The sequence below is a fragment of the Gossypium hirsutum genome, chromosome A10 (genome assembly GCF_007990345.1).
Source record: "Gossypium hirsutum isolate 1008001.06 chromosome A10, Gossypium_hirsutum_v2.1, whole genome shotgun sequence".
Taxonomy (NCBI): Eukaryota; Viridiplantae; Streptophyta; class Magnoliopsida; order Malvales; family Malvaceae; genus Gossypium; species Gossypium hirsutum.
Genome location: NC_053433.1, coordinates 216,527 through 238,101, shown reverse-complemented (window position 1 = coordinate 238,101; position 21,575 = coordinate 216,527). Strand labels below are relative to the sequence as shown.

Genomic DNA, 21,575 nt, shown 5'->3' with positions numbered 1-21,575 from the left:
TTATTCTTTTCTAGTAAAAATATATATATTTATAATCTGATTCTTTGTATATAAACCTTGGTAATACTTTTACCTATATATAATTAAGATATGTCCATTAGTTCGAAGGGTGTACTGGAATTAAATTTATTATTATAATTGATGAAAAATATGGGTTAATTGCCTTTGCTAAACATCAAAATCGAGAGGTAATAAAAAGGTATTTTTACCTTAATTTTAGATTCCTTTTTTTTTTTTAGAGAAAAACTGGTTTCCAGTTAAAGCATAAAACCGGCAGCTCCCACACACAGGAGAAAGAAAGACAAAACGAGCAAAGAAGCTGCCCTCAATAAACACTCGGATGCCAAGAAACAGATCCGAAGCGCCGCCGACGTTGCCAACTGGAGAAACTAAGTGCAGCGGCCAAGAAACATGGAAGGGGACTTCGCTTGAGGAGAACCGAGGAAGCAAAACACGGCAGCGCAAGACCCACCGCACGGAAGTTTAGTAATATTATATTCGCGCAAACTTTAAACAAATCTCTAATTCTTCAAATCTCCTCTCTCGTTTCCTTCACTATATACAGAAATCCTTGTAAAGGTCAAAAATGCCAACAGGATATTCAAAATCGCCATTGGAGCTTCTCAACAGTTCCCACCAATCCAAAGTGCTGAAAGCCGCCATTTTCTCTAGATTTGTTCTTTTAATCCTTTCTATCTTATGGCGCACCCTTCTCGCCCCTTACGACACCTCCGCGCCTCTCAACCCAAATTGCCTCGGTAATCCTTCTCCCCCTCTTCCTCCACCTCTTCTCCCTTCTCTCGGTTCTGCCATCGAGAATGGTGTCGTTTGGGACAGCGTTTATTTCGTCCGGATCGCTCAGTGCGGGTATGAATACGAGCAGTTCTACGCGTTTCTGCCCTTATTGCCTGCTTGTATTTTTGTCTTCTCACAAACAGGTCCGTTATTTGAAGAATTGGAGGTGTATTTGTTTGGGATTTTTTTGGTTAAAATTTGTGCTGTAACATTGCAGTTTTCGCGCCATTGGTTCCGATTATCGGTTATAGGGCAGTGTTGGCGCTGTCTGGTTATGTTGTTTGCAATGTGGCGTTTATTTTCACGGCCATTTACCTTTACAGGTGAATTTTCATTTCCAGTTACTCGATCCCAGAAATGTTTTTGATATTATTTTTATTAATTGGTTTGTGTTGGGAAGTACTAAATGTTTCTGCTTATTAGTTCAAGGATTAGGTGCACCCGCCATTGAACCAAATGCTCAGTCGTGCTACTAAGTATTAGGTTTAGTAGTATCATATATCATAATAATCCCTTATGATTGGCCTTTTTTATTTTGGGCGTGTCCATTTATACCGTCTCTTATAGTTTTTAAATTGATATAAGAATAGGGAAGGTTTATTCTTTGAAAGTTTTCAGTGTTCTAAACAAGCAAATTGAAGTGTACATGTGACATGTAGGTGATAACTAGTTTTTGCCTCTTGTGTGATAGCAATAACTAGTTTAGTATAAATGCAGGTGTTGTATTGTTTTCCTGAAAGATGATCGGAAATTGGCATTGGTAAAGTTGGACTAATTAAGATAGCATATTTTAGGAAAGGAATATCTGTCGTAGATGATGCTGCTGTTATAAAGTGCCAAAATTTTCTTTCAACCAAATCTCTGCCTTCTTTCTTAATGTAAATCTATTATTCTTCAATGGGAGCAGTCCTTGACCATATCAAGCACTAAGATCAGCCGTAAATACTAGCAAACTTCTGAGGTTTCAACTAACATATAAAGAGAAGCCATCTCAAGTAGTGTTGCTTTGATTACTTAGTACTTCCCTTGTTATTCATGAATTTGAAGGGGTGGAGCTGGCATTTTTCTCATAAAAAAAATTAAATATGTGAATTTAATATCTGATTTCAGTTTTATGAATTCATATATTCTTAAGAGGAGTTCCACATCTCACCTTCCATTTGGAATGAAAATTTGAAAATTTTGTAATGATTGCCTGTTTATTATGTTATCAAGATGGATTTTCTACATTTAAAGTTGAGGTTTCGGCATATGGGATACTATATAAAATCAATCTTAATTGGACAAGTCACAATGTCTCGAGTCATATTTTGAGACGGTCTTATCTTCTTGGTAGTGAGATTGGCCTGAATATGGGTATCTTATGCAATTATGATTTAATTTTGTGATGTTTAATGCTAACTTTTTTATTATTTGTTTTATCTTAAAGTTGGTACATTTTAACAATTTCCATTGTCGCATTAAGCCCTATTTTATGGAACAAGATATAATTGTCTTGCTGTTACTTTTTTTTAAAGTTCCTGTGATGTTGCTCTGCATTCTAGATTTATGGAGAATCATGATATTTTATTTAACTTATGACTATTCTCCTCATGCTTTTGCTCTAACAGGCTTTCAGTAATTATTTTGAAGGACCCCAATGCTGCATTGCAGGCTTCCGTTTTGTTTTGCTTTAATCCGGCGTCCATATTCTACTCATCAATGTAGTGTTCTCATTTCTTTCTTCTTATGTTGATTTTCAGAGGGTGAAGTAGATTGTGGATTATCTTTTTTGTGTTTTCTTGTGATTGCAGATATTCTGAGAGCTTGTATGCCTTGTTTTCAGTTGGTGGATGCTACTATTTACTATCTCGTGCAAATAATATTGCGGTGCTTTGGCTTGCTCTTTCCGGTTTTGCAAGATCTAATGGAGTGCTCAATGCTGGTTATTTTGGGTTTCAGGCAATGCATCAGGCTTATGATGCTTTTTATCTGAAAAAGCGTGCTTTTGTAAGTTTCTCATTTTCTTAGGTTATAATGCTCTATTTGCAGGTTGTGTTTATTTTCCCACAAGGCTTCATCCTTAAGGCAATGCTGAAAGGGCTAGATTTCAGTTATTTGACTGCTTATTAATGGTTTTATCTTCCATTGATGTTTAATGGGCTGCGGAAGCATTGTACATAAATCCCATTCCTAGGTGAAGACATTAGTGGAAATGGGGTATAGTTAATGGAATTAAACTCAAAACCTTAGTCTAATATCATGCTGTCAATGAGATAGTTAGGTAACCAAATTTCATATTCAGCTTGCAACTGTCTATTTTTTATGCTCTATAACTCTTCCTTTAATTTGTTTGCTTCTTCCTCTTTTTTTTAATTGTAAAGCTGATCTTCTATCACAGCTGCCTCATTTCTTAGTAATTATATAAATTTTCTTAATCTTAAATTCAATGTGCAATTGGACCTTGTATGCAGATTACGAAGTGAATTTTGCCTTAGTGTTAAGGTTTCAATTGATAAAAGTAAAAGATCAATCCAGAAATTTTAATAGGATATAGAGGAAGTAACAGTTTTTTTTTTTATGTTTTAAAAGAAAGTAGACAATTTTGGGACATTCTTGAAAGGAAACACAAACATTTAATCTTCAATTGTATTCATGCCTAGTTGCCAGTTTTAGTTTGCACCGTTTAGTCCTTAAAGAAATGAAATGGAAATTTTTTTTTTCCAATACGTATTTTTATTTTTTTCAGCCAACCAATAACTATTATTGGCTTTATGTTTTACATTGCAGTACATGTTTTTTTGATATCATATAATAAGTTAGTTCAGTAAACATGAGGGCATTTTTTTGTTTTGATTCATGTTTTTTTCGTCTTCATGTATTTTCCATTTACACATGTTCCCACAAGGGCATTTGCAGGTATCTTTTGTGCATGTCTATCTTGTTTCCTTAATTGTCTTCAATGGGTGTGGGATCATTTTGCTTATGCCAAAGTGGATATATTAGTTAGTTTGTTAGTTTGTTTGTTAGTTAGTTAGTTAATCATTCATTAATATTGAGCGAATTAATATAATACCATTTTTTAGCTTTCTATTATGGTATGTGATTTTGCATCAAACATTGATTTGTGAGAAGGAATATTCTATTATGCACCGCTGCTGGAGTTTTTTTATTCCACCAAGGCAGTTAGAGAGTTGTTACATTCCCTTTTTAAGGCATATTAAAAATAAATTAAAAATAATAGACATGGCATATTTCAGTTGTAGAGTTTAAAAGTTTCACTTTAAGAGTACAGTGAACAAACTTTTTAAACAAATGTATGGTTTCGTAAACAACTTTCTATTTCCGTGCTAGTTGGCATTGTGGATTCTTATAAGTGGAGCACTGCGTTGTATCTGCATTTTTGTTCCCTTTATTTCTTTTCAAGCATATGGCTACTACAATATGTGTCTAGGACGTTCTTCCGATGAAATGAGGCCTTGGTGTAAAGCAAGAATACCTTTGCTATACAATTACATTCAAAGTCATTATTGGTATGTTCTTTTGCTGGTCATTGTATACCATTTATTGCATTTTATTCATACATGGTATGTTAGTAATTATCAAGTTCTCTAGGTGCTAGTTTAAATAATCCTGCTTACAGGAAATCATTAATGTATTGGAATCTACTTTTTAGCTTTCAAATTTTATACCGATTAGATTTTGTTGTGATCGGTTTCTCAGATGCATGCTTTTGTGTTTTACTTATATTCTAGGGGAGTGGGATTCTTGAGATACTTCAGATTTAAACAACTGCCAAACTTTCTATTGGCATCTCCAATACTGTCTTTGGCAGTTTGTTCAATCATCTATTATGTGAAGTCAAGACCTGAAATAGTTCGATCATTGGGTTTTCAAGCTTCAGTTGAGGAGAAAAGTTCCATGGCAGTAATTTTTTCTTCTCAGAAACCACAAAGATCAAACGACACCCAATTTTCAGAGAAATATTCTTCTAGGAAGCAAGGTATTACTTTCGAAAACAAATGGCTGGTGAATTATGAATGCCGCCGCATATTTCTCTGCATGGCTGTTGGATTGGTGGTTTTAGTACTATATTGTGTTTGTGTTTGTTTCTGCTTGTGTGCTGAAATCTCTCTCTTACAAAATGTTATATGAAAAAAAAATTGTGGGAACAGTTCGACAACCTGTTAAAGCAATTATTATCGTTGTGACAGAAAATCATAATCTTAAATCGAGGAAGAAAATAAGCCAAGGAGAGGATCTTGCCGAGGGCAGAACGGTTCATGGATCATTAGAGAAGCTAGGATATACATCTGCTTTCGTTCTCCCATTTATCCTACAGGTTGGCTTCATGGCAGCTACAGCATTTTTTGTGATGCATGTCCAGGTTAGTTTCTTCCCCTATAACATTATCGATTTGCATGGCTCATAGAAAGAATAAGAAGTATGAAAACGTTGAACTTTTTCGTTCCTCGTTTCTATTCTTGCTTTACATTTTTGCATCACATTTTAGCAAGTCAGTATTTAGTAAGTATAGCGAAAGGTAGCTTCGTATTTAACATCTAAAAAAATTAGGTGATTGACAGGTGGCAACACGTTTCTTGTCTGCCAGTCCGTCTCTATATTGGTTTGCTTCGTTGATAATGACATCTCATAAGAAATGGGGATATATGATATGGGTATATTGTTTTGCTTATATCCTTCTCGGCAGCTTGCTCTTTTCGAATTTCTACCCTTTCACTTAATTATGGGATGCGATCAAATCCTTGTAATGATGCGGTGGGAGGAGATTTTGAAGTTGTACTCCATAGAAGAGATGATTTATGATAATAGCATGGTTAGATAATTATATTATGTATTTGCCTAAGTTCCCATTGAATTAAATTCTTGTAGTTTTGTTAACCAGGGAAAATATGTTCTCATCTATTTATTTCATTCACAAGATTGTTTCGGATTTTCCTTTCAAAAAATTAACAAGGGTTGAAATATACTTCACTTGCTCTTTTATCAACTTATTTGGATACAGATCAGATTAACAAGTAGGGGTTCGGAGTAAAAAAATTGAAATTTCATTTTTCATTTAATTTATAATTAATTATAATTTTTTAATGATTTAAAATAAACATTTTCTAAAAACTCTATATAAAAAATATTTTTCTAAAAAATGCCATATAAAAGTTATTGTTTATTGGTTGTTTACTTGAAAATTTATTTTTTAAAGATATTTATAAAAAGCACCTTAAACTTTTTATGAACTATTTAAAATGAAGTTCTAATTTGTAAAAATAAAATGAAAAATAAAAAATTTATTATGGGACTGATATATGAGCTATTTAATGTTGATATTATACATATTTGTAACTGGTCTTTTAAATAATGTATTTTTAAGGTTTGAAAATACATTTGATTGGAGTAATTTTATTTCAACATTAAAGTTAATTTTAAGTACTTAAATAGTATAAAAGAAAATTCAAACATCAAATTGAGAAACTCATATACGAAAGTAAACATTAAAGCTAATTTCGAGTGAAAAAAAATTAAAATAATATAATAAAGTAATAAAAAACATAACATTTGTTTTTTTTAATATATTTATATAACTCATAAAGCTATAATAATGTGATTTTAATCACTTGTATGATTTTCCAACATTATAATCAATGTTATCAAATTAGATAAGATTGTGGGATTGAATAAAAAATGAAAATCCACTCATTGATATTTATAATCAGAAGTAGCTCAAATTATTTTGAAACATTAAAGCCAAAAGTGGGTAAAATCGTAAAATAAAATTTCTTTTATTACTTTTCTATTTTTAGCAAAAATGTTTAGATTTTTTGCATCCGTTCAATTTTATTTTTTAAAATACCAATTTTCTTAATTATCATTAAAAATTTATGTTTTTTTTCCTATTTATATTGGTTTAAAATTTAAAAAGTTTTTTATATAATTCATTAATTTTATTTTTTTAGAATAATCATTGTTTTCTTTTTAATATCATTCATGAAAATTATAAAATAATTTATGCATTTTAATGATTAAAAAAAAAGTAAAATGTATGTAGAGTTAATAGTCAAATATATTTGGTGGTAGAGGACAGGACTAAATAGTCAAATTAAATGCATCATTTCACATGGAAGACAGTGATGAGTGATATTTTATTTTTATATACATCTAATGGACTCATAAAGGGAGATTCATTATCAGTATCGAAGTAAAGCAAAGACCAAAACGAAGAGAGCAAAGACTAAGAAGCGATCAAAAAATGGCAGCAGCTCCAGAAACAAAGACCGTTCATTCACCAGCACTCACTTATTTCTCCATGTTATCCTTGCTCTCACTTTGCCCACTTTTTGTTATCCTACTGTAAGTTAACTCAATACTTCATTTTTTGAAGTTTTTTTTTTCTCTAATCTAATTTGTGAAATCGAAATTTCTATTATAATAATGAAGATAAAATGTTAACAAGTTTTTAGATCTTATTGATTTTCTTTTTTTGTAAATTGTTGTTGACAGTTGTTGGTATTACGGATTGAATATTACGTCAGTTGTCAAATTAATAGATTTAATAGATTTATTATGTTTGTATATTGTTTTGCGATAAAAGTCCACTCTTTTTTTTTTTCTGTTTGGGTACCGGGAAAATGAAGGAAAAAATGCTTAATGTTTGAATCTTTGTTTAGTTCATGAGAGATGCAAAAGAAATTTGAATATAAATTTTTTAAAAAAAAGTTCTAATTTTATTTTAATAGCTGGAGTTCAGGAATAGTTTTTTCATGGGGTTGTTGGCACGTGCAGGTATTTGGGTTTGTAAAACATGACGTGAGAGGAAATGAGTAATTTGTTTTTATGGGTCAGAAAGAGGAAAATATATAGTTTTATAGATCTGAATTCAGAGCTTTGCATGTGCATATAGGTCAGCTAATGCAACTCTTTCTTGTTTGTTGAAATTTTCAATGTTACTTGGACTCGGGTGTGAGTGTCGGATATGAGTATCTGTCTTACACTGGGCATGATCTTTTTCTATGTATTTCTATGTGTTTTGAAATACTTGGAAGTCATATCCTCGTACCCGTGTGTTGGGTATGAGTATTAGACATGGGTACTTCAAGAAAAATTGGAAGTTAGAGCAATATAACTAATGCATATCTGGATATGAGTACGAGGATATGACCTTTCTAGGATCTTCCAACTACATGAAAAACATTTAAAAAATCAAACATATTTGTGTTGGATTCGTATTTGAATTTGACATGAAGGCTAGAGTTCGAGTAATGTGGTAGGTGACTCTATCATGTTTTACCTTTGTGGTTACTGACTGAACGTTAAAAATTTCCTCTTTGGAGTGATTGCTGGCACTGTAATAATTTTACTTTTTCATGAATATATGCACCTAAGAAACAGTAGTTTTTGAGGTTAAGAGTTGGAATTTAGTAATGTTTTTGTTTTATTTGACAAATCTAATTTCTGTGGACCATTTTAATGTTATCAGAAAAAGGATGCTCTGATTTTTGAAAGTACAATGGAACATTTAGCTTTGAGTGGACCATAGTTGTATTCTACTCGAATTAAGGCATGATTGTCAGATTGGGCATGAGACCTGCACGAGTATATTCAAATCTTTTAAAGTTTTACATTAAAAATTGCACATGCCTTATCCAACACTCACACTCAAGTCTGAGTAATATAGTGTAATATCCTTCTGTAGCTGCTTAACCGAGTTCTTCCTTGATTTTGCAAAATTTCCTATAATTTGATTGCCGAGTTCGTATTAAAATTGTTTCCTTCCTACATGCAGATGGTATACGATGGTACATGCTGATGGATCCGTTGTTCAAACTCGGAATTATCTCAAGCAGCATGGATTGCAAGGTTTTATAGATATATGGCCAAGACCCACTGCAATTGCTTGGAAAATTATTTTTGTTTATGGAGCATTTGAAGCAGCACTTCAATTGCTTCTCCCTGGAAAGAGGGTTGAGGGTCCGGTATCTCCCACTGGTAACCGACCTGTTTACAAGGTATGAGTCTATGTTACTCCTACTCTTCGTTTTTCTTGAAATTCTCATGTCTGACCGACATGGATATGGGTATATGAATATGAGTAGCCTCCTCTAGTCCAAGTAGTTTAGGTTTGAGTTACTTGATGTTTTTTTACCCTTTTTATATCTTTTAAATGGAATTATGAATTCTTAAATCATAATATTTATAGCTACTTTATTGCATAAATCATCAGCTTTGTTTTATTGATTTTGCAGGCGAATGGTATGGCAGCGTACTTTGTGACATTGGTTACCTATATTAGTCTTTGGTGGTAAGGACTTTACTTTTTAGCATATCAGATGCAATTGCAGAATTTCTTTTCTTTGATTAAACAAATATATGAAGTCTATATATACTGGTCATTGAAAGTGCAGAAAGGAAAACTCGGAATGTAAATAAGGGCCCTGTATCAGTTTGGAAATAGTGTTTCCGGTTTTAATTCCACCTTCGTACTTTTTTAATTTGGTAAGGGTGGATTTGAACTGTGCTCTTTTAGCAGTGGGATGCATGCACCTACTCATTGAGCCAAAATTTCAGACTTCTAGTCTTATTCAGAAATAACCCTGTGATTGATTTTCGTCATACTGAAATGCTGTTTACACTCGTAGTCTTCTGGTGCAAAGTTCCTATTCGTTCCTCGGAAATTAAATGCATGATACTAGCATTCCTTTGATCCTTTTTCTTTTTCCGTGAACATGAGTTTTCTTATTCCTGTTTTCTGGTCTCGACTTAACTTTCAAGCAACATCAATCTCTCTACGATTTTTGTTTCCAGGTTTGAGATTTTCAACCCCACGGTTGTTTACGATCATTTGGGAGAAATATATTCAGCACTCATCTTTGGAAGCTTGATCTTTTGTGTTTTCTTATACATTAAAGTGAGGAAATAAGTTTAGGTCGAGGTAAGTTTGTTCACTAGTTAACACTTCCATTATGTTAACTCCACCACTGCACTTTATGTTTGCAGGGTCATGTGGCACCTTCTTCTACAGATTGTGGGTCATCGGGGAACTTGATAATTGATTTCTACTGGGTAAGAATCTCTGAACTTTTGATATTTACATTAGCTGGTGTTTTAATGTTCCTTGCCAAGCTTGAAAGGTATGGATCGTGTCGAATATGAAACTCTGAGACATTGCCTTGGATAATGCAGATTTGTATTTTTAGTTGATTATACAATGAAAGTTTGTTGGTGTGGGCCACATATATAGACATGCAAATTATATGCTTGTATATGCATCATAGAAGTATAAGATTGTGAAAAAAATGAAAACTTCTCAAAAACAAACCCGAAGTGTAGAGTACTCTACTGGCTTTTACCTAAAATGAAGAAAGAGAGACTGAGTAGGTAATGTATGAGCAGCTGCAGATTCTTGAAAGACGAGTTCTTAGGAAGAATTATGCAATGTAACTTTGAGAAAGCTTTTCCATGATGCATGTGGTGAGCATAAGAGTGTTGTGCTCTTTTTTTGTTGCAGGGCATGGAGCTGTATCCACGAATTGGAAAAAACTTCGACATCAAAGTCTTTACAAATTGCAGATTCGGGATGATGTCTTGGGCTGTTCTCGCTGTCACCTATTGCATAAAGCAGGTAACTCTTGCTGGTTAATTTTTGCAGTGCTGGTTTATTTGTTTATAATAAACTAGTTTTATTTTGCTCTGAATTGTAATAAACTAAATTGAGTCTTCTATCGTTAAGAAAATAATCTTTTTGATGCCACCTTTAACATCACTTTTTTTCTTTACTAGTATGAACTCAATGGGAAAGTTTCAGATTCAATGCTTGTGAATACGACATTGATGCTTGTGTATGTTACAAAGTTCTTTTGGTGGGAAGCTGGTTACTGGAACACAATGGACATTGCACACGATCGAGGTTTACACTCCTACTTTTCTGTCTAGAAGTCTCATATATTGCCCATTTATTGGCTAAACATTAAATAAGCTCTCGAACTATTCTAAAGTTCTAGGAAAAGGGCCATGATATTCTATTGTACCCTAATAAGGCCATGAACTTTTCCTATATACTATGTTGCTTTGACTATTCAGTTTTCTTGAAGTACTCATGTCTGATATATATTTGGAGGAGGAATGGGGATATAACCTTCAAGGATCCTCCAAATACATGGAAAAATATAGAAAAATTGAACATTCTCATGTGGGAACACATACGTATCCAATTCGAGTCCTAGTAACATAGACTATAAAAGTGTGTATGAAAAGCTAATATGTATATGCATATGAAATATGTATATATGCTTCATTATTCTATTGTAGTTTATGGCTTTGGTGTTTCTTGTAATTAAACCTTCTATAAGCTGTAATAGATATGCCTGTTTTAATTTTTGCTACAAATTCTCAGCCATAGGAATTTCTAGTGTTCTGCAGATGTTTAATGTTTTGATAACTGAAATATTGTTTCAAACTCTATCCCATCTTAATTCATATCTGGGTTTTGGCAGCTGGATTCTATATTTGCTGGGGTTGCTTGGTTTGGGTTCCATCCGTGTATACTTCACCAGGGATGTACCTTGTCAACCATCCGGTAAACCTTGGAATGCAGGTATGTTAACGTTTCTCTGAAAATTATAGACAATATATTGCCAGCCATGTTCTTATCATTATATGTTTGTCGACCATGTTACTTGTTTGGTTTGGAGATTAATGACCCCAATAATTTTGAATTGCAATTGTTTGAAATAAAACATTTTTTGTTGTGTTACTCCAACTGTTCCTTCTCTTATCCATGTTCAATGCATATCCGGACATGAATATGGAGATGCAATTATCTAAAAACCCTGTAAATACATGGAAAAACAATTTTTTTTTTGTTGGGGGGGGGGGGTGGGATGGGGGCAAGAACATAGCAGATTTAGATTTCAGCATTCAGCTTCCAAGCTGGTATTTGTCAAGTACAGCTTTTACGGAGATTAATAGTATTGGTTGTTGAGGTAAATATACTTGTTTTCATTCATGCAAACAAAATCTTGTATCATGGAAAGGACCTATAGAATTAAATCAACTCTTCTAAAAATCTTGTTCATAGGAAGTGAGACTGGTAATTTTTTACTCTGCTGAAGTTAAAAGAATTACACTGTAGGTGGATAAAAAATGAACTCTTCTAACAATTTGCTTTCTATGTTGTAGCTTGCACTATATATTCTTGTCGTTGGCATTCTTTGCATATATATCAACTATGATTGTGATAGGCAAAGACAAGAATTTCGCAGAACAAATGGCAAATGCAAAATTTGGGGAAAAGCTCCATCAAAGGTTCGTATCTCATGCCAGTTTTCATCTCCATTTTCATGTTCGTAACTTCAGACATTGGTACTCGAAATCACCATCTGAACTCGTCTGGTCTTTTCTACAGATTGAAGCCACCTACACAACAACATCCGGGGAAACCAAAACCAGCCTTCTTTTAACATCAGGATGGTGAGTTCTTTCTACCATGAATTTTCAGTATTCCTTCTTTTGTGAAAATATTTGCTGGCTAAATCAGCATGTACAAGCTTTAACTCGAATCGGGTGGCCTTTATAGGAAATGATGATGTTCACTTAATTGTATTACTGGAGAATTTGTTTGAGCTGTGGCTTGGACCTCACATCGAACATAACACATTTTGTATCATGGATTTTGCAGGTGGGGTTTGGCTCGTCATTTCCATTACGTGCCAGAAATATTAGCTGCATTCTTTTGGACTGTTCCGGCTTTATTCAACCATGTAAGCTTGTTCGTAATTGTTATAAGTATACTACTCGGTGCTACTTGTAACTTTATCTGATTTTTTTATTGCTTTTGGTTACTTCATTAGTTTCTGCCATACTTCTACGTCGTGTTTCTTACCATCCTCTTATTCGACCGAGCCAAGAGGGATGATGACCGGTGCCGGTCCAAGTAAGTAATTTAAACTTCTGTGTTTTACCCAGACTACTATCTTTTGAGTGGCTTTAGGTTTTGGATGTTTAATATTGTTTTAACTAGAAAACATTCAAGTTTTACTAATGAGATCATTCATCTTAGAAGTTGAATGAAGGTTGTAACTAGAGATTGTTCTTTATTTCAGATATGGTAAGTACTGGAAACTATACTGCAACAAGGTTCCCTATAAGATCATTCCCGGAATTTACTGAGAGATGGATGTTTGGGGAATCCAGTGCACCGCCTGCATTTTGTTAGCAATGTGCTTTGTAACATCATCTCCTTTACAAATTGCCAACGAAACTCCTTTTGGTCTTTTTTTGAGTGTAGAGGATTAAAAGCTTTGCTTGGCAAATGCTGCTTGTATTGAAATCCTAGGATATATTCCAAGTACTAGTGATAATGGTAAAATAAATTTTGGCATTCTTATTTTCAGTCCGTTTTAGAATTTATTATTTAAACTTTAAATGAGTAGCTATCAATTCAGTTTCGAAGTAGGTTATATTATTATGATTTTTTTTTATCTTTTTAAGATATTTTAATATAAAATAAAAAAAATAATGAAACTTGAGGTTTTAACCAGAACTTATAATCTAGTTTTTAGCTCACAAATTTATAGCAATCACAGTTTAATTCTTTTACTCGTATTCCAATTGATTTCGTCATTTTATTTGATTTATTTAAAATTTAATATTTTGAAATCGAATGAAATCTCGGACCATTTTTTTGAGGGAACCCCAAAGGTTTAAAATTAAATTTGCATATGAAAACTCGAAAAAATGTCCAAAACTTTTCAGTTTTTGTAAAGGTTTTAGGCTTAAAAGAGAACAAAAATCTTTTAAGACTCTCCGACCCTTAGCTTTGCTTCAAAATTTTAGTTATTTATTAAGAAATGTAAGATTTCAAAAACCTTTGTTAAAAGATATATATACATATAAGTTGCGAAAAAGGGAAATTGTGTATGTGGGGCAGATATCATCCAAATTCAATTTTCGAAATCCGGAGAGGAGAAAATGAAGAACTAAATGAAACACTATTTTAAAAAAAGGCATAAATAAATACCTGATATTCAATACACAAAGCTTATTATGTTTTTTTCCCACTCAAAACTTGAAAGGGAAAATACACATCTTATTTGCATATACGCACATATATATATAATAAAAATAAGGATCCAGTTTCATGCTGTCAAAAAGGGAAAGGCCAGAAAGTAATAAATAACAAATTCGCAGCTAATACCACTCTAGAGTTCATGCCAACAAAAAGCTACAACGCCGGCACGACATGCATCTAGCAAGACACAAGAGAGAGAAACCTGGACTAGGATAGGTAGGGAGAAAGTCTAATCTTTAACCTTTTGTTCACCTAGTTTCATCCTCCAATGCACGGAAACCAGCTGTAAGATCCTCGTTAAGCTTTTTGAATTTTGCCACCAGGGCTTCTTCTCCTTCCGCTGGGTCTTCAAATTTTTGGGACCTGTGTAATAGACAAATTATGCACCATTAGCGTCCCTTCTTTTGGGCCAAAACCACAGCATCCTAGAAAGAAAAATGCTCCAACTTACACTAAACGATAAAAGAGATCTCCTAGACGATGCTTGATAAGACTGTATGTTATCTTCTGACCGTCCATCCCGGCAGCTTTCTCCACTGCCTGCACTTGATTAACAACTTTAATTATTATATATAATTCTACAACATGCTGTTCTACTTTCTTAACATAAATTTCGCATCTTCAGCTGCATAGACATTTTAGAATTTAAAATACTAATTTCTGTTGTGCAATTTCTAAGTATATATTACAGTCTACGGATGCAGCCTAGATGCTTTTTCTAAAAACTGGCCATATTAGAAATTATTGGAAAACATGGGAGTACTGATAAGCAGTTGATGCAGCGACAGAGAGCATTACCTGGTTGGCCAAAGCATTGAAATGAACAATATTGCGCATCATCCAAACAGACTTGTAGAATGGACAGAACTTGTCATATCTGTCACAGCAAAACCAAGAAACACGCACATAAATTGATTCCATATCAAGACAAAGACATTGAAACAACAATAGCTACAACGATAATTTTCTGGTGTCGAATAGTGAAGGCAGGAGCTTACGGAGTAAAAGCATTCTGAGCAAGATAATCTTCCCTTAAAAGTTTAGCAGTTTCTAGTGTGATCTTATCGGTTTCAGCTAGAGCATCCTTTCCTACAAGCTGTAACAATACAAAATCCAGTGAGTGCTGGAGTAAGAGGAGAAAAAAAGTCCTAAAAGTTTGCACTAGCAGATTACATAACTAAAGGTGTCCAAGGGCGAGGCAGCAGGCTGATTGTTTTCCAAGTTCCACAACCAAGCCAGGGCTGGCCCATTTCACTATTCAGATAAAAAATATTTTATAATAATATCCTAAATTTAAATTATTTATTATTATTATTAAGTAGTAATGTGGGTTGGACTAGCCTGAATTTGCCCAGTACGGGCCAGGCCTACCAGGTCAAACAAGTATCCCAGCCTTTAGACAGATCTAACATAAACAACAATGACATTACAATCAGAACATGTAAATGGAAGCAAATGAAGGGACAAGAGGATGAAAGCAACATTATGTGTGTCTAATAGATTCAATGCTTGGTCAAAATTGACCTATAAAATTCTGCTCAGAAGTTCTTATGCCATTAAACAGTAATAAATAGCTAGATTCTAATTCATCAACAAACATAGCATGATAAGAGAACATACCTGGACAATTTCATTCAAATCATCTTCCCTCTGAAGCACTTCTCGGGCCTTAGTCCTAATGCTAATAAAGTCGGGATCAAATTTGTCATAGAAAGATTCCAGTGCCTGAGAACACAAGAAACAATCAATCAATATGGAAAAGTTGTACCACTTAGGAAAAGGCCAGCTCAAGGAAAGAATGGCAAATCATATCATGTGATAATTACAAACTAAAGGGGATCAGATCATGAACATACCCCTGAGTACTTTGAGTATGAAATAAGCCAGTTGACAGAAGGGAAATGCTTCCTCTGAGCAAGTTTCTTGTCAAGACCCCAGAAAACCTAAAATCCAAACCAGCAAGGAATATGGAGATCATTTTTCCATATATAAGTATAACAGTCATACACAGTACTAACATAAATGAGGGAATGCATGAAATCTTGATTTATACCTGGACAATACTGAGGGTCGCAGATGTCACAGGGTCAGAGAAATCTCCTCCAGGAGGAGAAACAGCACCAACAATTGTCACACTACCTGTACGTTCTGGCCCACCAAGGCATTTAACTTTACCAGCACGTTCATAAAATGAGGCTAATCTAGCAGCCAGATACGCGGGATATCCACTATCAGCAGGCATTTCTGCCTGCAAGAGAAATTAAATCAGATGCCAATATGAGCTTAATAGAAAGAAAGCTGTGAAGACAAAAGAGTGAATACTGGAGGTATGCAAGAATTAAAAACAAATAAAAATTTCATTCATTTTCATTTATGAACAAAACAAAGCCACTTTTCCATCAAATCATATTTTTGACAGTATTATTAAGCTGGAGGACCAAGACAACTGGGAAAAAAAAGAAAAGAAATAGCAGTTCTACCCCCAATTACACAGAGACATCATTAATTTATCATTAGCCACATGAACTGTTATGAACGGAGACTAAACTGAAGCATTCTCCATGCACCATGTCGATAAGCCTAAACTATATGAAGCATTGGAAAATGATAAGACAAAGGGAATACAGGTTGTTTCACTAAAAAAGTTTTGGCAAAGAATTTTACCAGCCGTCCAGAAATTTCACGCAATGCTTCGGCCCATCGAGATGTTGAGTCTGCCATCATACTAACATTGTAGCCCATATCTCTGAAGTATTCAGCTATAGTGATCCCTGCATATCGATTAAAAGAAAGAATGTTACTGGCAGCCCATGTCCTTTTCAGAATACAAAAGGAGGCAACAAAGGTAAACACAAACAGATCCCCAAATTTGTCATATAATCAAAGAAATTAGCCAAAAAAAAAAAACAATTGGACACTCTTACTCCCAGAGGTTACACTTCATGCAACAGTACACTGTCTAATTTATGGGTAGCAATTCAAAGTTTTACCCGTGTAAATCGAGGCTTCACGAGCTGCCACAGGCATGTTAGAAGTGTTAGCCACAAGTGTTGTGCGCTTCATGACAGATTCTTCACGACCATCAGGCAATGTCATTGTCAATTGAGGGAAATCCATAAGAACCTGAAATAAATAAACATAGAATCAGAGAACTAAAATTTCAAGAAGGATAAATTTCCAAAATAAAAGATAAAAGAACACCTCAGCCATTTCATTTCCACGCTCCCCACAACCAACATAGACAACAGCATCAGAATTCGAGTACTGCACATGGTCAGAAAAATAAACATAATGAATATCTATAATTGAGTTATCGAAAAAAGTTTTAAGTTCAATAGAACTGTATAAAAACTTAACCTTAGAAAGAGCTTGACTAATCACAGTTTTGCCACAGCCAAAAGCACCAGGAATAGCACAAGTTCCACCAAGAACCGAGGGGAATAGAGCATCAAGAACACGCTGACCACACACAAAGTCAATACCATTTTCCTTTGAAAGAAGAGTTAATTAAAACAACTCACAACAAGGCTACCTGGCCAGTAAGCAGAGGGGTATCTGCAGCAAGTTTTGTCGCAACAGGTCTAGGTGTACGTACAGGCCATGTCTGCAAACAGGTGTAGCATAGTTCATATAAAAAAAATGCAATTATTAACAAAAAAGGGTCTTACAGAAGGAAAAATATTGACCGAATACCAAACGTAAATTAACTAATAAAAGACAATGGTCCAAAGCCAATTAACAAAAATCATCTTGGCCAAATCCAAATTCTAGTACAAGGGATGACCAACATTGATATGTGACCCATCCCCACACAACAATTTGACTAAAAAGTACTGAACAAACTCAAACGAACCTAACCCACCTAGTGTCACATATAAGCATGGAAAACGCAATGACTAAAAAAATGAAAAATAATCAAAACCTGAAGCATGGTGAATTGCTTTTTGACACCTTGAAACTCAAGTTCCAGCACAGTATCCTACAATGAAGTAAAAGGGTCAGTTATAGCAAAAAGAAAGTTTTGTCCCACATTAAAGGATATAGATGTCATGATAAAAGAGTTAAACAGCCAAACCTTCAAAGAATATTGACCAGGAGGAGCAATGTAAGTTATCTTTCCCATTGCATCAGGAGGCAGGGCAACATGATGTTGCATCAAACTGTTTTCAAAGACGGTCTGCATTGAAGTTAAAGTATTAATTTTCAAAAAGAAAAAAGAAGTGATCCAAGTACCATCCTATTTCTCCATAGCAACTGGCTGTACGTTTTTGCCTTAAGAGATGCAATGCGTTGAAATATATAGGTTTTATTACTATTTTAAATTATTAAAGTTTTTGGCTCCCTAGCCCTCAAACAAAACTTGTCTGTGTGCTGACTTCTGTAGAATAAAATCAAAGCAAATTGCAATTATGCACTCTCCCTCCCTTCCAATCGTTTTCTTTAAAACCCTCACCCTGTTAATATACGTAAGGTATTGCCTGTCGCTTCTGCTTGCTTAAGGAACTAGTATTATAAATGAGAGCATGAGGCATCAAACTTACAGCATACAAGTCTCCACCAGTTAGAAGGTCTCCCTCACCTGCAGGAAGTAAAAATTAAATTGAACACCAGTCTCAGAAGCCAACATCTAATTAAGTTGCATCTTAATAGCTACATACCGATTTTTTTAGGCTGAAAGTCCCAAAGAGCATCTTTGTCAAGAGCCGGGACAGAAACTCCTCTAGGGATATATACATCACCCGATCTTTTGGCAATAGTTTTCAAAGGCCTCTATGTTGATTTAACAACCAAAAAAAGATGGGCAGATATCAATTAACATGGACTCAATAATACTACTTAACAACACAGCAGGTAAATGATAAGGTGATTTTCACAACAAAAAAGACGAGAAAGAGCTACAGAGGTGGAGGAATTTAAACTGCATGCAAAGTATGATTGAACCTGAATGCCATCAAAAATGTTTCCCAATATTCCTGGTCCCAACTCAACAGACAGGGGCTGCACAAATAACATATGATATAAGCTCAAAAATATAATCAACTCACCATCGAGAAACTGAAGTGCAACTAGTGCAGCTTTAAAACTTAAAATGAAGAAACAATAATGGACCTTGTGTGTCCGCAGAACTGGATCATTAACCATCAGGCCAGCTGTTTCTTCATAAACTGAAACAAGAACATAGTTAAAGTTTCAGAACTCATTTCCGCTAAGGACCCTCACTGTAGCCACAGGTAATTAGTCTCTTTTTACAAACTTTCTTTCCAAAAAAGCAAAGAACATAAACAAAAGGAAAGCTTTAACTGAAAGGGCTAATGTAGTAATGTTAGTATTAATAAAACACCTTGGATTGTAGCAGAGTCTCCTTCCAACCGAATAATTTCACCAATTAGATTATCATGTCCAACACGGACTAATTCATACATAGCAGCACCAGCCATTCCATCAGCAACGACGACTGGTCCAGACACCTGTGTGATAGTTAAAGTGGAGAAACAAGAAAAAGGAAGTAAGAAGAGAATGCATTAATCCTAGCTAATTCAGTAGGTTGTGTTCACTCAGAAAAAAGCACTTCAAGTTGATAGATGAACTTAAAAAGAAAGTCAAAATATTAATGTCTAGCACTTCCTTTAAATACAATATTACTTGTATACCCACATGAAAAATAGAAATAAAAAAGAAAGTAGCCTTCTCATTATCTATACTGATGGAATTCACAATAACAAGTTTCTTCAATCAAGCCCATAGTGATAAATTGTGACAGAAATTTGATCCTGAACCAGGCTTAGCATCTGAATCAAATGCATGATTTCAGCTGAAATGGGCAGTGGAAGCAATTCAACCGAAATATATTACAGCATAAACTATCACAAGCCTAACAAAATCAACTATAGTTTGGCAATAATCAAACAGTCATTGAAACCCCAAAAAGTAGCCAATTTTCAGTATTACAAAAAATAATAGACTACAAAGCATTGAAAGCATGAAATAACGACAAAAAAATAATAAAGGGAAAAATAAAAGCAAAGCCTGATAGAAATCATTAGGCTAACTACCAATATGGATATAAATAAGAACACAAAATTAAGCCTATGAATAATCAAGTAAATTAACATAGAGATCAATCGAGAAGTCACTGATCAAGCATTTTCAAAACGAAAAAAAATCCCCATAAAATATATCAAACATTTCAAATCACTATAATTTATAACAACAAAAGAAAAAAACAGATCAAGATTTCTTTAAAAAAATTTAAACACTCAATCAGTTCACTCCAACCAAAAAACAGATCAAGAAATTATAAAACACAAAAAAAAAGCCTGAAATCAACTAAATAAAAATAATTACAGTAAGAAACACGGATCATCCAATAAAAAGATACGAAACACATCCAGCTAATCTCAATCCAAAGTTTAAAAAAAATCGACTTGAGGTTAGAAAATATAAGAAGAATGATATAATGAAAGAGAGTTCACCTTACGAACATAACCGTATTCGCTCTCTTTCTCTGAATCCTCGAAAGTTGTCAATCTGGATCCGTAAACTGCCGGCATTTTTTCCCCTTCTTTCTTAGATTAAATTTCAAAATTAAAAGGAAAATCCAACCAATTTCAGATTAAATGAAAGAAAATAACTCGGATTTTGAAGATCTGAATAATTGCAATCGAAGTAAAGGAAAATATGAATAAAATTATCGATCAAACCCTAGTGTTTGAATCAAGAGAACAATTCAGTGAAGCAAAGAAACTACTCAGAGAGAAGAAAGGCGATAAATAGAGAGAGACATGAGGAGAAGCCGAACATGATAATGAGATTTATTTATTGGGGATAACTTCGTGAATAGTCCCTGTAATTTATTGAAATTTCCAATATGACCTTATTATCTTTTAAAAATTCCGTGAAATCTTGGTAAAGATGTGACACTAACCGATTAAGTCATTCCACATGGCATTTTTGTTTTTGTTTTTCTGGGAATTTAATATAAAATATAGCATTTTAAAAATATAAAAATATAAAAATATGAAATTCTATGTAATTTTAATATCTATTTTTGAAAAATATGAGAAAGAAATTCAAATTTTACTTTAATTTTTCAAACAATTTTTAAAAAATCCAAATAATTAGTTGTGACGTGTCAAAACTTTTGTCAAGGCTGACGAAAAAGAAATTAGAAGATGATTCAATGACAGGATTCGTGTCAAAAGCTTTTATATATCTTATCGTATATTTTATATCGCGCAATATGGTATATATTATTTGATTATATAATTTTTTACAACCTACAAAATATATGTTATCCGGTAATTATGAATTGCTAAACTAAATCTAATTTGTCATGTCATCCCCTTCAAAAATCAACACAATATTTTTTTTAGATACTTTTATATTTTGACATTAATTCCATAAATTAATCTATTTGTGACATATTGATACAAGGTTAGGATTGCAATGATTTATATTATAGGTGGAGAGTCATAAAAATTAGTGAATTTGAATTCTTAACGAGTAAGAGCGCGAGAAGAGGGAGAATGATATTTAAGGATATTAGTGTAGAGTGAAATAAAAAAGAAATTTTTATTACAGGGGCATAGTTAAGAGAACTAGAAGTGGCTCTAGCTCTGATAAAATAAAAAATTTTCTGTTAAAATATTTAAAATTTTAAGTTAGTAAAAGTAAATTACACTTTAACCTCTTAAAGTGATAAAATTTATTTTAATTATTT

General features: G+C 33.6%; 3 protein-coding genes across 4 annotated transcripts; 2 read left to right on the top strand and 1 right to left on the bottom strand.

The window, feature by feature from the left end:
- The first annotated feature begins 230 nt into the window (after positions 1-230).
- LOC107925072 (GPI mannosyltransferase 2) lies at positions 231-5,762 on the top strand. Of its 2 annotated transcripts, none has more exons than XM_016855634.2 (8): positions 231-938; positions 1,013-1,118; positions 2,406-2,498; positions 2,589-2,784; positions 4,129-4,307; positions 4,530-4,777; positions 4,989-5,161; positions 5,361-5,762. In XM_016855634.2, exons 1-8 carry the CDS (start codon positions 587-589, stop codon positions 5,517-5,519), a joined length of 1,506 nt encoding a protein of 501 aa, XP_016711123.2. In that variant the 5' UTR covers positions 231-586; the 3' UTR covers positions 5,520-5,762. The 2 variants fall into 2 exon arrangements, with proteins under 2 accessions (XP_016711123.2, XP_016711124.2); XM_016855635.2 differs by having other exon boundaries at positions 5,350-5,762.
- A 1,125-nt stretch (positions 5,763-6,887) lies between these two features.
- Positions 6,888-13,177, top strand: LOC107925075 (7-dehydrocholesterol reductase). Its single transcript, XM_016855640.2, has 13 exons — positions 6,888-7,140; positions 8,573-8,795; positions 9,033-9,088; positions 9,592-9,694; positions 9,784-9,849; positions 10,295-10,408; positions 10,567-10,693; positions 11,280-11,380; positions 11,965-12,090; positions 12,191-12,255; positions 12,464-12,545; positions 12,636-12,718; positions 12,888-13,177. The coding sequence occupies exons 1-13, from the start codon at positions 7,040-7,042 to the stop codon at positions 12,952-12,954; spliced, it is 1,314 nt and encodes a 437-aa protein (XP_016711129.2). The 5' UTR covers positions 6,888-7,039; the 3' UTR covers positions 12,955-13,177.
- A 601-nt stretch (positions 13,178-13,778) lies between these two features.
- Positions 13,779-20,785, bottom strand: LOC107925070 (V-type proton ATPase catalytic subunit A-like). The gene is made up of 20 exons (XM_016855633.2): positions 20,329-20,785; positions 19,197-19,323; positions 18,965-19,020; positions 18,797-18,853; positions 18,514-18,625; positions 18,397-18,434; positions 17,931-18,032; positions 17,778-17,834; positions 17,388-17,459; positions 17,213-17,314; positions 17,057-17,119; positions 16,846-16,978; positions 16,520-16,626; positions 15,909-16,103; positions 15,712-15,798; positions 15,476-15,580; positions 14,854-14,951; positions 14,654-14,732; positions 14,307-14,395; positions 13,779-14,218 (listed from the first exon to the last, which is right to left on the bottom strand). The coding sequence occupies exons 1-20, from the start codon at positions 20,404-20,406 to the stop codon at positions 14,104-14,106; spliced, it is 1,872 nt and encodes a 623-aa protein (XP_016711122.2). The 5' UTR covers positions 20,407-20,785; the 3' UTR covers positions 13,779-14,103.
- Positions 20,786-21,575: the final 790 nt, after the last annotated feature.

What these genes read in the sequence shown, in the direction of transcription:
- LOC107925072 (XM_016855634.2), top strand. Translation starts at nt 587, where the DNA reads ATGCCAACAGGATATTCAAAATCGCCATTGGAGCTTCTCAACAGTTCC. An exon ending in ACGGCCATTTACCTTTACAG is followed by an intron (nt 1,119 to 2,405) that starts GTGAATTTTCAT and finishes TTGCTCTAACAG; the next exon opens with GCTTTCAGTAATTATTTTGA. An exon ending in TTTTTGTGATGCATGTCCAG is followed by an intron (nt 5,162 to 5,360) that starts GTTAGTTTCTTC and finishes GGTGATTGACAG; the next exon opens with GTGGCAACACGTTTCTTGTC.
- LOC107925075 (XM_016855640.2), top strand. Translation starts at nt 7,040, where the DNA reads ATGGCAGCAGCTCCAGAAACAAAGACCGTTCATTCACCAGCACTCACT. An exon ending in CCACTTTTTGTTATCCTACT is followed by an intron (nt 7,141 to 8,572) that starts GTAAGTTAACTC and finishes TCCTACATGCAG; the next exon opens with ATGGTATACGATGGTACATG. An exon ending in CGGTAAACCTTGGAATGCAG is followed by an intron (nt 11,381 to 11,964) that starts GTATGTTAACGT and finishes TCTATGTTGTAG; the next exon opens with CTTGCACTATATATTCTTGT.
- LOC107925070 (XM_016855633.2), bottom strand. Translation starts at nt 20,406, where the DNA reads ATGCCGGCAGTTTACGGATCCAGATTGACAACTTTCGAGGATTCAGAG. An exon ending in AGACTCTGCTACAATCCAAG is followed by an intron (nt 19,021 to 19,196) that starts GTGTTTTATTAA and finishes TTCTTGTTTCAG; the next exon opens with TTTATGAAGAAACAGCTGGC. An exon ending in CTGGTCAATATTCTTTGAAG is followed by an intron (nt 17,835 to 17,930) that starts GTTTGGCTGTTT and finishes ACTTCATTGTAG; the next exon opens with GATACTGTGCTGGAACTTGA.